At 34.6% G+C, this 15,697-nt stretch overlaps 1 protein-coding gene across 3 annotated transcripts; it reads right to left on the reverse strand.

Moving 5' to 3' along the window:
* Window positions 1-5,297: 5,297 nt before the first annotated feature.
* Window positions 5,298-14,829, reverse strand: LOC129899367 (calcium uptake protein, mitochondrial-like). 3 transcript variants are annotated; one of them, XM_055974314.1, is made up of 7 exons: window positions 14,505-14,828; window positions 14,318-14,385; window positions 9,365-9,588; window positions 9,069-9,152; window positions 8,122-8,278; window positions 7,126-7,422; window positions 5,298-6,013 (listed from the first exon to the last, which is right to left on the reverse strand). In XM_055974314.1, exons 1-7 carry the CDS (start codon window positions 14,776-14,778, stop codon window positions 5,783-5,785), a joined length of 1,335 nt encoding a protein of 444 aa, XP_055830289.1. In that variant the 5' UTR covers window positions 14,779-14,828; the 3' UTR covers window positions 5,298-5,782. The 3 variants fall into 3 exon arrangements, with proteins under 3 accessions (XP_055830289.1, XP_055830287.1, XP_055830290.1); XM_055974312.1 differs by having other exon boundaries at window positions 8,122-8,335; XM_055974315.1 differs by having other exon boundaries at window positions 5,920-6,058; window positions 8,122-8,335; window positions 14,505-14,829.
* Between the last annotated feature and the right edge of the window lie 868 nt (window positions 14,830-15,697).

Raw genomic sequence — 15,697 nt, forward strand, 5'->3', positions numbered from 1 at the left:
TAGGACACTCTAGAGCACGACATAAATTTAAAAAAAGTGAAAACTTTCCTAAACGTCCCATAGTCTCCTAATCATAGTTGTAGAGCGCTTCACAACCATGAATAAGACCCTATTCAATGTTGTATGTTGGATTCTGAGAACCATTCAAAACCTCAAGCTCTAATACCAAATTTGTCATAACCCAAGTCTAGGGCCTAGACGTAACACGACGAATGAGACACCTGAAGGTACCTTACCCAAGCCTCGTAGTATTCATTTAGATTTTCATAAGTAATGACATTCAATCACAAGCGGAAATAAAAAGGATAATGTGACTAAGGGAAACAATATAGAATAGGATTCAATATCAAACTTAAACATCATACATTTATGCCCAAGCATACCTCTATTAAAAGAATTGATGGGGGTTAAGACATGTCCCTAGATCACCCTCATAATAGATAGAAATAAGTGCTATGAAAGGTAACAAAAGTCTTTGCATAACGTAAGCTAGAAAAGGAAAGAATGTTGTTCCCAAAATAAGGGAACTCACCAATAAAGTATCCTTTAACGTAATCAACTAGCCATGTGGAGGTGAATGTCGAGAAACGTTGGTCCCTACATAATGATATCATGTAGGCAAAAGAGTATGCGTTAGTACTTTGAATGTACTAAGTATATAAGCATGCATTATAATTGAAGAAACATTAGAACATTAACATAGTATGGAATATAGTGTAATGCATGTGTGATCAATCAAATCAATAGCATTTAAAACGTACATTACCATAACCGACATTTAAGATCATGCGAGCTATTACATGAAATCCAATATAACCCCGCCACATTGGCACGGGGAGACTACTTGCTGGGTAGAACTCCGTCAACTTCATTCATTTCTTTAACATTTAGGCTATTTGTTGATCCACTAGCCTAAGCGTACAAGGGCACCTATGTTGGTATATAGTTAATGAGATAAGGGGTTGCTATAAGAATTCCCTTACCGAATCTCACCTCAATGCCCCATTTAGTGCTAATTAAATCCCAATGAATAGTTCATATAACATAAGAACATAATCATTTACATAGCTTTAGATCATCAAAACATCATCCGGTAGAATAGCTCATTAAAACCTTTTATTTGATTCACACAGGTAAGAATTTGCCTTTCACAAGTGGGATACATCATTTCTTCATTTCATAAGACTCTCTTTGATCATAGACATTTGCTTTCATAAACTTTTATTTTGGAGTCAAAGCTTTCAATTCAACTTCATTGTAACATAATGAAACTATGTGGGTTCTATTCAATCAACTTTCAAATCATTCAAATTCATGATATCATGCATGAGAGTAAGATAATGCATTAATTAAAACATCTTTAAAGCAATCTACCAATACACTTTAAAACTTCTTTTTCATTCCTTCATATAAGGGCCTTTGATAAATCAACAATTTCATAAAATTAAGAGTCAATATGAGCCAATTAGGTAAATTAACTTCAAATAGACAACAATCTTTGCATTTGGAATCATAATATAACAACCCATAAGATTTCACCATTTGAAATTGAATTGCTAAGTTAGACAATACTTGGGCTCCATGGGTGGAAGAACCCATGAATGAGACCCACATACCTTGGAAAAATAAATCCCTAATGCAAGCTTTGAAAATAAAAGAGACTTGATCTTTCTTGAGGAAACTTAGGACCTTGCTTGAGAATGGAAGAGACCTTGAGAGAACGGGTTTTTGTTTGAAGGAGTTAATGTGAGGAATGGGGACTTTGGAAGGTTTAGGGTCTTTAGATAGGTTAGATTCATTCCCCAAGATGACCTCATTTTACTTATAAAATACAGGAAAAGACCAAAATACTTCTTTTAAAACTGGCTAGACTAGGCTTCACTAAGGATCTGTCATGGTTAGTGATCATCACCATGGCCCGGGGTGGTGTTCAATGGTAAATGACTTGGAGGAAAAATTTTGGGGTTTGTAAGGAAAGTCTGAGTACTTTCTCCACGGAGACCTTCACGGTCCGTGGAGGGCTTCATGGCCCATGGAGGGCTTCACAGCCCGTGAACTGTGGTTGTAGTATAGGACATACAAAAGGGCCTGCAGAAGTGACCACCATGGTTCGTGAAGAGCTACACGGCCCGTGGTGGTCACTCGTGGTTCTTGCCTTGAAAAATTTTCTAAAGGCCTTAGGGGAGGGGTCACCACGGAGGAAACTATAGTCTGTGGTCCCTCGTCGAGGTCCCTTCCTTGCATGACTCACCTTCAGGATCACCCCCACGTTGGCTCACCACTGGTGCAGACCACGGCCCTTGATGGCCTCCGTGGTCATCACCTGGTGGCAGTTTTCTGCATTTTTTCGAGATTTCATCCTTTGTTCCTCATTTTAGGACTTTCTAATTTTTGGTGTCCAACAAATAGGCATAATACATGGGTTTATGAGAAAATCATTGAAAAGACGTAATTTAATTCGAATCATGCATAATAAGATCTATTCGGATGAACTTAGTCATAAAAAATTGAACTCATAATGAACTTACAAAACCCTAGAAATTTGAATTGAAAATCATGGAAGAAGTAGAGAAATCTTTGGACTCAATGGATGGAAAGGACCCATTGATGAATTCCCAAATATCTTGATGGATTCTAGGCTTGGAGTTTGAAAGAGAGACTTGAAGCTTGAAGAACCCTAATTTACCTTGAGAGGATCCTTGGAAAAAAAGACTTGAGTTCTTTTGGTGTTTTAAGTTAATGGGGGAATTTGGAAGGGTAAAAGTAGTTCTAGAACTTAGGAATAGGCTTATAAAGACATAACTTAGGTGTTAAAAGAATAGAAAATGACTAAAATTTCCCTAAAAATTGCCAGAGGGACTCTACGGACCCCATCTACGGTTCGCAAATCCTCCTATAGATCGTCATAGCCTTCGTGGAAAATAGTGCAAAATCCAAATCTTAGAAAATCATCCTACGACCCCACCCTATGGGTCGTACATGCACCTATGGTCCGTAGACCTTCTCGTCCTGTTCAGCCTCAAAAACCAACTCTCTGAATCTCATTCTACAGGACCACCTACGGCTCGTAACTCCTCCTACGTATCGTAGGACCTCTCTGGAACCCAACTTCTAAATCATACCAAGTCTGAGATAACCTATGACCACACCTACAGGCTGTATGTACTCCTACTGACCGTCCTATTCGTTCGTAGGTCAAGTTTAGAGACCTAACATTTTTTTCATCTTTCAAGACCCTTCCTACGATCCCCATCTACGGACTGTAGGACCTTGTACGATCCGTAGGTTACACTCAAGACCTGATCTGAGACTTAACAATTTTCCAACTTCTCACACTCAAATCACGACTAGTCCCTACGATCCGTACAACCTTTTATGGTCTGTATAAAGGGGTCGTAGAGCCAATGCATTAGAAAATTTTGATATTTTTCTTTTCCAACTTAACTTTCCAACTTCTGAGGTGTTATATAACTAGTACTTGCTTTATAACTCTTTTTTAGCAAAAGGTCAGACAATTGCATTTGAAGCTTAATAGTGTCTTACATTTGTGTCTGAAAGTGTGGCCTTATGAAGGCTAAACATCAGACACTTTTGCCTGATATCTAGTATGACTTGCAAAGGTAAAAGTTCAGACATTTTGACTGAGGTGCATGCAAAAGTTGATAAAATTTTCATTCATATATGTCTAAATCTTTTCATGTATGTTTACACCTTAGTTATACATAATCGAAATACATGTAAAAAGGGGCTAGAATTTTAAACATGTGCATTTAAGCAAAAATAACAATTTATTTTTTGAATTCAACAATTTAACACTTAAATAAACTCTAAATAAGCTCTTGAAATATAAGTTCAATATATTATAACGAACAAAACACAATCATTAATTTATCAAAAACACAACAAAGCTATCAAACCCTTTTAACTCAATTTTAATTTTTTATCTGCACTTTACTCATGAATAGATGACTAAACTACATGTAAAAACAGGGGTTGAAATTTCAAGCACGTGAGTCCAAAAGATTTTGCTTGAAAAAAAAACTTTATCATTCAAATTTCAACACCTAAATCTACTTAAAATAAGCTCAAATTTGAAACATAAGTTTCATATATAATAAAAAACAAACCTTAATCATTAATTTGTCAATATAACAACAAATATAACAAACTCATTTAACACTTTTTCAAAAAAAATTATATATATGCGCTTGACTAAAACACATGTTAAAATTGACTAAAGTTTCAATCACGTGTCTGAAGTAAAAAAAGCAAAAAAGAAGCATAATTTTTTCGCTTGAAAATTATCAAATATTAGCTATTCATGCAACTAAAAAAAACATATAACGAGTATTCGTTTAACTGGGCGATCAAAACCATAAAAAAATTACCAAAAATACATGAACAGAAGACATTCCACTATGCAGGCTCATGGAATACTATTTAAAATAGAAAAAACACGTAAAGTCCTCTCTACACTAATAAACACTTAAAATTTGTGGGTTCTATTTCTCCGTGTGAAATCATTTTCAACCAAACCTAATACGCCCTTTTTAGCCATTTTCGCTCCAAATTTCCCTATTTTACATTGCATACTACATGGACCAGTAAATTTATACATGCTTTTCTCATTATTGTTTTTCCCATCGTTTTTCAATTAACTTACCATAAAATGTTTTATAATATATATTAAGATTAGTTATGAAAAATATTTAATTAAGAATAAATGGTGAGAGGACTTATATAAGACTTGAAGTCTATGATTATAACAAAAAAAATTAACTATTAGGAAAAAATGTGATGACCAATGTTAATTTCTCTTCCCAGTTAAGGTAATTTCCCAAAAACTCTATTTGTATAAACCTACAAAAAATGTGCAGTAATTTTTTTCGATTTTCTTTTCTAATATATTTTCTTATATGCAATGTCTTACCCCGTGAATTTTTGCTGTGTGTATTGTCTTGTTGTCGTCTCATGCATTTTTAGTATACATTTGATTTATAATTTATTTTCATTTGCACGTCTCACATTACATACTTGTTTTTTGTTTTAAATTTTTGGTATTATAGATTGTCAACTTCTTTATACTAACCAAATTTTAAAAAAATATGTCTGATTGTGTGAAGCGCAGCTAAATTGCCTGATAAAATGAAGTTGTTAAATCCCACTTACCAACTCTCTTGTTAATATTTCATGTGTTGTTTTAATTGGCATACTCATCGCAGCAGGCTTTTTTGGTTCCTCTTTCTTGGAAGTAAAATAGTAAAACGCGAATTACTTACTGCCATGAGACTCAAATATTTGAATAACATCAAACTTGCAGCATGTTACACTCATAATGGCGACATAATTATATGTACAATTTCGAAGTCTATCCAGGTACAACACCTCAAAGACTTCCTGCTACAGTTTCATACTTGGCCTTTTATAAACTACCAAGGATCAAACCCTAACGTTACGAACAATTTTTCTGGAAATAAGTAGCAGAAGACATCAGTTGTTTGTCGCTATTGATACAGTTTATTTAAAGGCCACCCGGTGGTCTAAACTCTCCCCCATGCACAAGGTTCAGGGAAGTGCAGACCACATTAAGTCTGTAGGCGACGTAACCTTTTTGCTATTTGCCAGAGTTGTTTTCATGACTTGAACCGTAAAACACGCCAGTTCTTGTTGTGCCAAAGATCCCTTCATACGGTTTACTTGAACAAAAATAAATAAATATCCAGGATACCATTCAAGTAGATATGACTTCACCAATAGTCCTGTAGGTCCTCATCCCATCCCATCAACAAGAGGTTGACCATGAAGAAAGCAAGTATGATTTGTAGTTTCGTGTGCAATTCCCACGACAAGACATAAAGTTAAGGATACCTGCTTCGGTTGGCTCAGCAATATCCCGTGCTCGCTTCTCTAAAACTCGAATAAACTCGTCTGAGCTTAAACTTCCATCACAATTTGTATCGAAAACATGAAAGACAAGTTCTATCATGTTATCAGTGAGAGAGACTCCACATACCTGTTTAATACTTTGTCAGAAGAAACTTGAGAACTAAATGAGCACCTAAGCATATAATATAATGTTCCAGTTAAAAAACATGACTCATACAAAAAAAATTCTAAAAAAGAGGATAACACTACACTGAATCGAACCATGCATCGTACAGCCAAGGAAAATCCTGAAATGACTTCAGAATGACAAATGATAATATTATCCAAACAATGAGTAGAAAACAAGGGCGGATTTACAGTGTTAGGTGTGGGTTTCCAAGAACCCAGTAACTTTTATCTAGACCTGGTATTTATATTGTGAAACCTATTAAATGTATAATATATGTTAGCTGGGAACCAAGTTAACATATCACGTTGTTGGCTCTGCAGCAAGGAAGGATCCTGTTAGAGCTCAGCGCGTCCAACAACCAGGGACTCCCTTTTGGTCGCCTTTTATATTAAACTGCACTTCTGTTTTTACCCAATAAAAACACTACAACAACATACCCAGTGAAAACCCACTAAGTGAACACTATGCCTCAAAAATTATTACACTCTATATAATAAAAGAATCAGTATATCTTATTATTTCTTATCATTGATAATTTCAGTTCTTTATTTTGATATTAAAGTTAATATACCTCTTTCTCCCATTAATCAGTATGCCTAATTATATTTTTTGCCATTATCTTATTTCACTCCTCTATTGGTCAAATTTGCTGTCCATTTACTGGATTTTTTTCTCTATTAGTTCGATCACTTAATTTACTTTTCCTCACAAAAATCATGTTTTTGGGTTCTCTTTTCATTTGGGAGGCAATAAATCAAGCAAGCAAGTGACAAAATAAGCAAATTTGCAATGTTTAATTCATTCAGTTATTGTACTTAATAAAATCTTCTTTGTCCTTCCTCATATTTATCTGCATATTCTGTCCATTAACGATAGTCATTAAATATTTCATTATTTTTTGCATTTTTCATAGACTTACACTTCAAATAACAATATAAATGAATATTACGAATCCACAAGCTTCAAATCCTAAATCTGCCTCTGGTTGAAAACGGTAAATGCAAACACATGCATGCATTATATGGGAAAAACTGACTGAAAGATGGAAGAGAGCAACATAGAGTACATACTTGAGAAGCAGCTCTTTTAAAATCACTTCTAGACAAAAGACCATTCACTTGCCCAAAACAGAAAAGTGCCAGTGAAAATGGTTGCAACTTCTTGCGCAGCTCAGCAAAACTTTTAAATTCCTCAAATGAAATCCGAATATGACTTAGTTGTGGTTCATTATCTATATCATCAACTCGATCAAGCAACTTGTTTAAGTACTTCAAATCAGCAGAAGCAACCATGGACAGGGCAAAATCCTTTGCTGAAATGGTCCCCCGAAACTTGTAATCATAGTGGGCAAACTCCAATTTTAGCATCTGTGAAGCACATACATGACAACAGCATAGAATTAACAATTCAAGATCACACCTAAGAGACGGAAGGGAACATCACTTTTATTAGTTCATTGATGATAGCCTATTATAATTGTTAACATTCCTAGCTGGTGGGGGTCAAGTGCAGAACATCAATGTACATTCTATGCTAATCTAACCCTATTCATCATGCAACTTGATCATTCAAAAGCCGACCAAACACAAAGGCTATGTAAGATCTTCCCCTCCTCTTCACCACTTAATCTACCAACAAAACATATCGCATATCTATTCTAAGACACAGCTCCCAAGCAAGACAAGTCGCCAGATGATAGTCTTGCAGAAAAACAAAATAAAATGTAACAAATACTTATATACTAAAATAAGTAATAAATAAAGGAGACATAATAATAAATCCTGAAAACAGGTGCCTCTTTAACTCTGTCAAAACTGTGTCACTTTCTCTTCTCAGAGATATAGGACTGATGAGTAACGATTTGAATGTGAATATAATAAATGCAATTGGGTTTCCTTCAAAATAATAGTGTACAACACAAGGGAAAAATAATTGAAAATTGCAATGCAAATCACAAAATAACTGAATAATGGCAAAAATGTCAAACTATTGTTTTCTGTTTTCTTATTTTGCATTTGATGATTAGAGCTTCGTTTGAGAATATTTGATGAGTAGAGTTCACATACTTCTTCATGAAGATCTCTCAAGAATTGGACAAATGTATCATATTGGAGGCGTTTCTTTCCATCTTCACCAAAGAAGTCTTGTAATAGGCCTCCACTGTCTATATGACCACCTAAATTATGCCCTCCTCGAAGTCCATCACTGTGATGAGCACCTTGCCTGTTGTGAGCTCGCATCAAGGTCATTACTTTCTTGAATTCATAAATATTTATCTCTCTGTCACAATATAAGCACTAACTCATTAAGCCAGATAAAGTTTGGTCTTCGAAAATCTGACAGAAATAGTGACAGTATGAGAAACAGGAAAGCATGAATAAGAAACATCTAATTGTTCAACCTGAGTTTCTGGCAGTCATACCTCAAACCTCCCCAAATAAATAAGTCAGCAGTCTTTGAATCATGCAAATTAACTGGAAAATGCCATCTCTACAAACAACTGACATTATCTTAATAGAGTAACAGCTAAGTCAAACCATTAAGTTGCCATTATTGAAGCCCTATTAGAGCTCAATGATTTCCATACTCAGTGACCATAATATCCAAACAGAACAAAGCCATAGTATAATTATGGAAGTGAAGTATCTACCTTTTCTTCACAATTCTGAACATGAATTAGTTAGAGTCGTGAAGGAAAGCAAACGATAATCATCAAAGTGGCCTCTTCTAAGTCACACAATTATGCATCAATGAACAGAAAACATAAATTTTCCATGTCTCGCAACTACATAAAGCAGTATATAAAACTGGAAACTGCTCTCTCATTCTTCTGCATCCCAATGCACAACCACATATAAGGAGGAACCAGCCATATCCTCGTATGCGTGCAATAATTGACATGAAATCCCTCGTATGCTAGTTCTTACATTCCTATCGTACAAGGAGACCAGCAATTTTATTCAAAGCCCTACTTTACAAATTGCAATCTTTAAAGTTAAAAATAGACTCCTACCCGTTACAGTCAAGGTCAAACATCTTGAATGCCACAGAAAAACTCGATTCAGGGATACTCAGCAGGGTGACAAAGAATATATACCTGTACAAAGTGCAATAAATTAAAAACTTTCAGTCTTTAACATAAATATAGCTAATAACTCAAGCTAAATGATTCTAAAGTTTAAATGTGATATGGAGGGAATTCAGGAGAAACAGAGAAAAACAAGACAAGGGGGAAAATCACTTAATTATGGAAAAATGATGAAAGTTGAATAGAGAACAAGAGAAACTGCATTGAGACTTGGGACTCACTCTTTGAAAGATACGCGGCCATCACTGTTTGTGTCAAAAAGCATGAAAAATTTTGATGGGGCACATCGCAGTTCACCCGGATTTCTTTCACCTCTGAGATATCCATCTCTCACGAGGTGTGATTCGGATGGAGGGAACACAGGAACAACTGCTCTCATTAGATCTGCTGGTGTCATAAATATTTCTCCATCATGGGCTTCAAAAGATGCAAAGTACTCAAACACCTTCAAGGAAACAACAAAATGTTGAAACAAAAAGTTAATTATGGACCCTCATGTAAATCACAGGCTAGATAGCACAAGTTTTTACAGAGAGATAAAAGTTGAGATTTTTACAGTACACTACAAACACAATAACCAAGTACACTTATCATTGGAAGGGAAAGAACGTTTTCGGCCAATCGGACCGTCAAGTAGGTCAGAGAAGTTCAAAAAGGCCTCTTGTACACAGATTTTGTTATATTCTCGATGCAAGATACATGTGAAGGTCAACCATGAGATCTTTCTTTTCTGGAGTTTTCACATTAGGGCACCACCACTGACGTATCTAAAAACATTATAGTGGAAAGTGAGCATAGGAGGTTGCCTTCACTGGATTTCTTGATCAAAATATGTTGTCTTCATCGGACCACTATTAAGATACAATGTACCTACTACAGGAAATTTTCCTGCCAATGAAGGCAATACACTATCTTCCAATATTACCAAAAAGTGTTGATGATCTCTCTCTCTCTCTCTCTCTCTCTCTCACACACACATTTCTCATCCTCACTTTTTTCCAGTCATAATGTTCGATAAAAACATGAGATTGGATGTTGGATGGCTATAGACTCACAAAGATGTCAATGCTAAGATGGATGTCCAATCATACAAATTAGGCCAAGACAAAAAATAACGACATCTGCCAGAAGGTGCAAGTAGCACACATTAGAATAAAATGAGAGGAGGTTGGTTGAGCTGGTTTGTTCATATCCTGCGCCGACCCTCTATATGCTCCAATTCATAGACGTGAAACCATGGTGAGTGAAGGTGTTAAAATGGGAAAAGGTAGACCTAAAATGACACGAGTGTTGGTGAAAATATAATTACTGTTGGTGAAGACTTTTTATCTTAATTTAATTTTTTCAACTGCAATTATATTTTTTTTAGAAAAAGAAAAAAAATATAATCACAGTTGAAAAAATTAAATTAAGATAAAAAGTCTTCAGGTTGAGACGCAAATATATCGCTCTCCTTAAGGCTATTCAAGCCTACTGCAACAAAATCTTCACTGATCTAGCAATAATCATCTTGACTTAATCCCCCGGGATATAACAAATGATAACTTTGTATGACTCAAACAAACTCTGGACAAGTTGTTGAGTCCAAATCTACACCACAATAAACACCTTCCTTGAACAAAATAAAACTCTTTTTTTAGCACTCCAAATATTTTCCAAATACCATCACAAGGTAGAATGGCATATTTATAAGTGTGAAACCTTCCATAGAATAATTTTGGAGTTAGTGGGCTAATAAAACTAATGAACAAGGTAGAATATGGGTAGAATAATTTTGGAGTTAGTGGGCTAATAAAACTAACGAACAAGGGAGAATATGGGTTGATGGATTACTTAGAGGTCGCTTGTAGGGTGAATAACAATGATACTGAATAAGGTATATTAGTAATGTTGAGATTAGTAATGCGAGGATTAGTTATGCTGACATTATTTTTTATCGATTGTTTAGTTTGTTGTATTAAATGAATAAGGTGTATTAGAATAGAATAGTATTATAAGATGTATTAGTATAGGAATAGTACCCCGTATTGTTAATGTCATGGTTTACTATGTATGAAAATAGTACTGAATAGAGTGTATAACTTATACATGTATTCGTTATTCTAGACTTAAATTTGCAACCAATCATTGTACTAAAATTTAGTACTAGTACTATTCTTATACACCCTATAAGAACTTGAACCTTTTACCCTACCCTTACCTCCGATTTAAAGCTTACATTTATAACATTTTAGGAGCAATAAGATGACAAATATATATATACACACACACACACTACCTTAAAAGCATGAACTCCCTAATTTGAATGCTAAATTAATATAATACCCCCAACTAAAAACACTCACTTTAGTATATCTTCTATATTTTATAGTTATATTTATTTATATTATATTAAAAGTGGAAACCTTTTCACATTATAGGATTATGACTTTTCTGAAGAGTTGCGACTTTTTCAATGAGTTGTAATTTTTCTGAAGGGTTGTGACTTTTTCAAAAGCTTATGACTTTTCTGATGAGTTGTGAATTTTCTAAAGGGTTATGACTTTTCTAAAGGATCATAGCTTTTCTGATATGTCACAATAAACACATGTTCATACTACCCTTTGTTGCCTATAAATCGTAGCTTTTCCGATAAGCCACAATAAGCATATGTTCCCTTTGTTGCCTATAAATAGAGGGTTTCCTCTCATCCTTAAACTGCAAATTTTCTAAGTTTTCTACTTTTAGTCTTCTTAAAAAATTTAAGTGATTTGCAACCGTTGAGTGGTTCAAAGTTTAGCGGAATTTGAGGTACGCTTGTACTTGTTTATAATTAAATTTGATTGTGCATCAAATTTTTCTGTGGGGACCTTTGTGAGGGACTTTCACAAACTATTTTACAATTATTCTTTGTATTGTGAAAGAATATTTTGAGGCGATTGTTGATTGGACTTGATATATCACACCAACATAATTTGATCTACACATGCAATACACGTATTGCAAAACTAGTGTATATATCACGGAACAAAATTTAATAGCACTTGACTAGCAATTTTCAAGAGAGGGAGAGAATTAAAGAGCTAGTAAGATTGGTGGGGAAAATATGAAGAAGAATTAGGGTATTTCTATTTTAAAATTAGGGTCAAAGCGTAATTTAACAAACGTGGGGGTAAAAATAAAATTTGATTGGTAGTATTTTATTTTATTTATTTATTTATTTATTTTGGGGGGGAGGCTAAGTAGACTATTGTTGATCACTGTCAATGACTATATCTGCAAAAACAACATTGGTAACTTCTCAAAGGCAAAAAGCGCAAAAAAGCTCTTAGGGTCCATTGGGGCTTTAAGCATAAAGCGCAAATAAAACGTGGGCTTTAACGAAAAAAGGCGCAAAAGGAGAAAAAAATACAAATATATATGTTAAGTCCAAGACTAATAATTATAAACATGAATGACAAATATATGACCAAAGAAATTAAAAACAAATTATGATAAAGTGCAATATCAATTGTTTTAGTGTCAATTCTTAAGAAGAGGCTCATTGGCAAGGAAAAGTTTGCCTGAGAACCCTGATGACGACACTGAAGCGCACATAAAGCGAGGCGAAGCACTCAACACGTTTTAAGCCTCGCTTCAAGGCTTAAGCGCGCTTAAAGCACGCATTTGACTACACTAGTAACGACTAGTAAAACAAACTTTTGTGTTAGGTGGCTTGGTCCTAGATCTTTACCAGGCTTGTCCAGTCGCGCCCAAAAGTTGTCCCTCCCATTCCACGCCCTCCAGGCCCAAATACTATCCCACCCCATCCAGATGATAATGGGCCAGATCGGTCTCATTAGTGGGACGGGTCGGGACAGTAATGGGTCATCCCACCCCATTAGACAACCCTATTTTGCACAATAGCCATGAGAAATTCCCATTTAGTAATTTAACTTGTTCGCAAGTTGACCATTACACTAACCATGAGGGCATCAAGTATATTTGTGGATATAAAGTTAAAACATGAAATCAAGCTCACCTCTTTCGAAGATGAGGGATCAGATAACCAGCTACTGGGTTAGCAAATGATGCATGCGGTATTGTGAGTAATAAGATCCTTATGTTAGTAGTGAATTCGTTTAGTATGTGATTGAATTCCTACATGGATTTTCACCTTAATAGGTATAGCTCTTGATGCTCGTTGGTCACACAAACTATTTGTTTGTATGAATATGTGGTATAGACATGATACTGGTTTGGTCTATCCCACCATGAGCAAAGTAGGAGATGTTGGATTTTCAATATGGGTCGTGGGCCGTTCTACATGGCCAAACCCGACCTGAATGGAAGAGATAAAATAAAAAAATAACTTCCCAGAGAAGTTATTGGGAAGTAAACAACCAGAAACGTGCATTGAGCAGTTTTTGAAACAGTAAACTTTCTTCTCCTCTACATAAAGATGTTCCTTCATTCTTCTATTGTGTGTGAAAAAAATCTTTTGCTTGTGCTCTACAACACACACACAGATGATTAAAAGGGACATCAGTTCTTGAACAGAACTCCACATCCAAGAGAGATGAAGACGGCTTGGAGCAATTTCTTGACACAAGTTGTGCAAAACTTATGTTGTTAACAAGTACACAATCGATGTTCTTGTTACTTTACAAATCCTACAGCATTGAACCTTGTCTTGTAATGTAAACTATGAACTTGGATATATTCATTTGAATGTTAGATATTCATACCAAAGTACTACATCTAGAGTCTAGACACTACAATTTGATCATCACAAGCAGAATAATGTCATACTGGCATAGTAGAAGATCAAATGGGAGAGTAAGTTGGATAGGAAGACATGAACTTATCTAGTCAAAAGTTCTAATAGATAAAACTCTGCTATCACTAACTACAGACATCCAGAAAACTACTCAATCTATTGATGATGCAACAGTTAAAAAAATATGATACCAACGACAAATAGCAAAATATAAACTACCAAAGTCTACATCTCGTGTAAAGATTCAGTACAGCTTCCCTTCATTTGATTACAAGAAACACCACATTTAGTAGTCCACATATTAGTCAGCAAAACCAAAATATGTTTTTGAATATAGTAGCCAATTAATTAGTTATAGGAGAGCTATTGACGGAAAATTACAAACAAACTAAGTGAAAGCATAAATTTTATATCTGGACTTAGGTACAATTAATACCTTTTCAGGAGGACTTCGCATCCTAATACGCTTTTCATATTTAAAGAATACTTTTCTTCTGTAAGCATCTGCAAATACAAGTTAACCCTAATTATATTCGAATTTTCACTCAAACCCACCAAAGAAACATGAAAGATAGTATAATAACCATTGTTGGGTAAAAATAATGAAGTTGAGAAGAATTTACCTCCAAATAGATACTTTGGTTGATGATGGTCAAGAGACTGTGATGTGTCAGAAAAAGACAAAGATGGGTAATTGTAGGAAGAATAGGAGTAACATGCGAAAGCTAAAGTGGAACTGGTAATGATTCCACCAACCCATTTGAGAAAAGATATTGGAGTGCTTTCTGGATCCCGCTTAACCTCAGTTCCATTTAAATGGCTAAAACGGCGGAGTTGGGTTATGGCCATACAACGCATGGGGGGTGGAGATCGCCGGAGAACCAACCAAGATGGCATGCTTTAGTTGAAAACGAGAGACCCGGATTGGTTGACACTCGTCTTAAATACTATGGTTGCAATTGCTCGAGTCGACATTTAATTTTACAGCAAGTAATACTTTTTTTGGTTGACCAATTTAAAGTCTTTTTTTTATTTTTGGATTTGTTTGTTTAATGCTAACTTTAAGCAATAAAGTTCTTAAAGTCAGTCAAAAATGAAAAGTTAGGATTTCTAACTTTTTTTTTCAATTACTTTCATTTTGTTTGATCATGGAAATTACTTTTATATCCCTTATATTTTAACTAAATTCCCAAACTACCCTTTTTATTCTTTTAACCCTAAAATTCAAACACTTATTTTCAACATAAGCACTTTTATCCAAACATTCAACTGTTTATTTATAAAAATAACTTTCAGCACTTCAAAGTTCTAAAAGCACTTCATACATAAAAGTTACTTTTTTTAAGCCCATCCAAACGGGCTCTAAGATCCTTTTTCCACTTACAGTCTGCTTGGACAGCGGTTTTCCATTATTTCATAATATATGGTATGGTATGTTACTGTAGTATATGTACAATATTATATTTGGATAGACTGTATGATTTGCTATTATTTAATAATAATTTTATTGTGTTGCTTTGATTGTATGACACTGTATCGTAATTGATAAATTTATAAAAATACCCTTAATTATTATAAATATTAATAATAATTGAAGAGAAAATTTCAATTTGAAATCCTTAGAAGCTTCAATTAAAGCGATAACGCACAATTGAAGAGAGAATTTCAATTTGAAATCCCTAGAAGCTTCAAAAAATTTTGTGGAGGAGAATGAGTAATACGACAGTGAAAGAAGTAGATATATTAGGGTAATATTTAATAAAAAATAAAGAATAAATTAGAATTATTTAAAGCAAGGGTATAATTAGAAAAAAAT

This window comes from Solanum dulcamara, chromosome 8, assembly GCF_947179165.1.
Source record: "Solanum dulcamara chromosome 8, daSolDulc1.2, whole genome shotgun sequence".
In the NCBI taxonomy this organism is placed as follows: domain Eukaryota; kingdom Viridiplantae; phylum Streptophyta; class Magnoliopsida; order Solanales; family Solanaceae; genus Solanum; species Solanum dulcamara.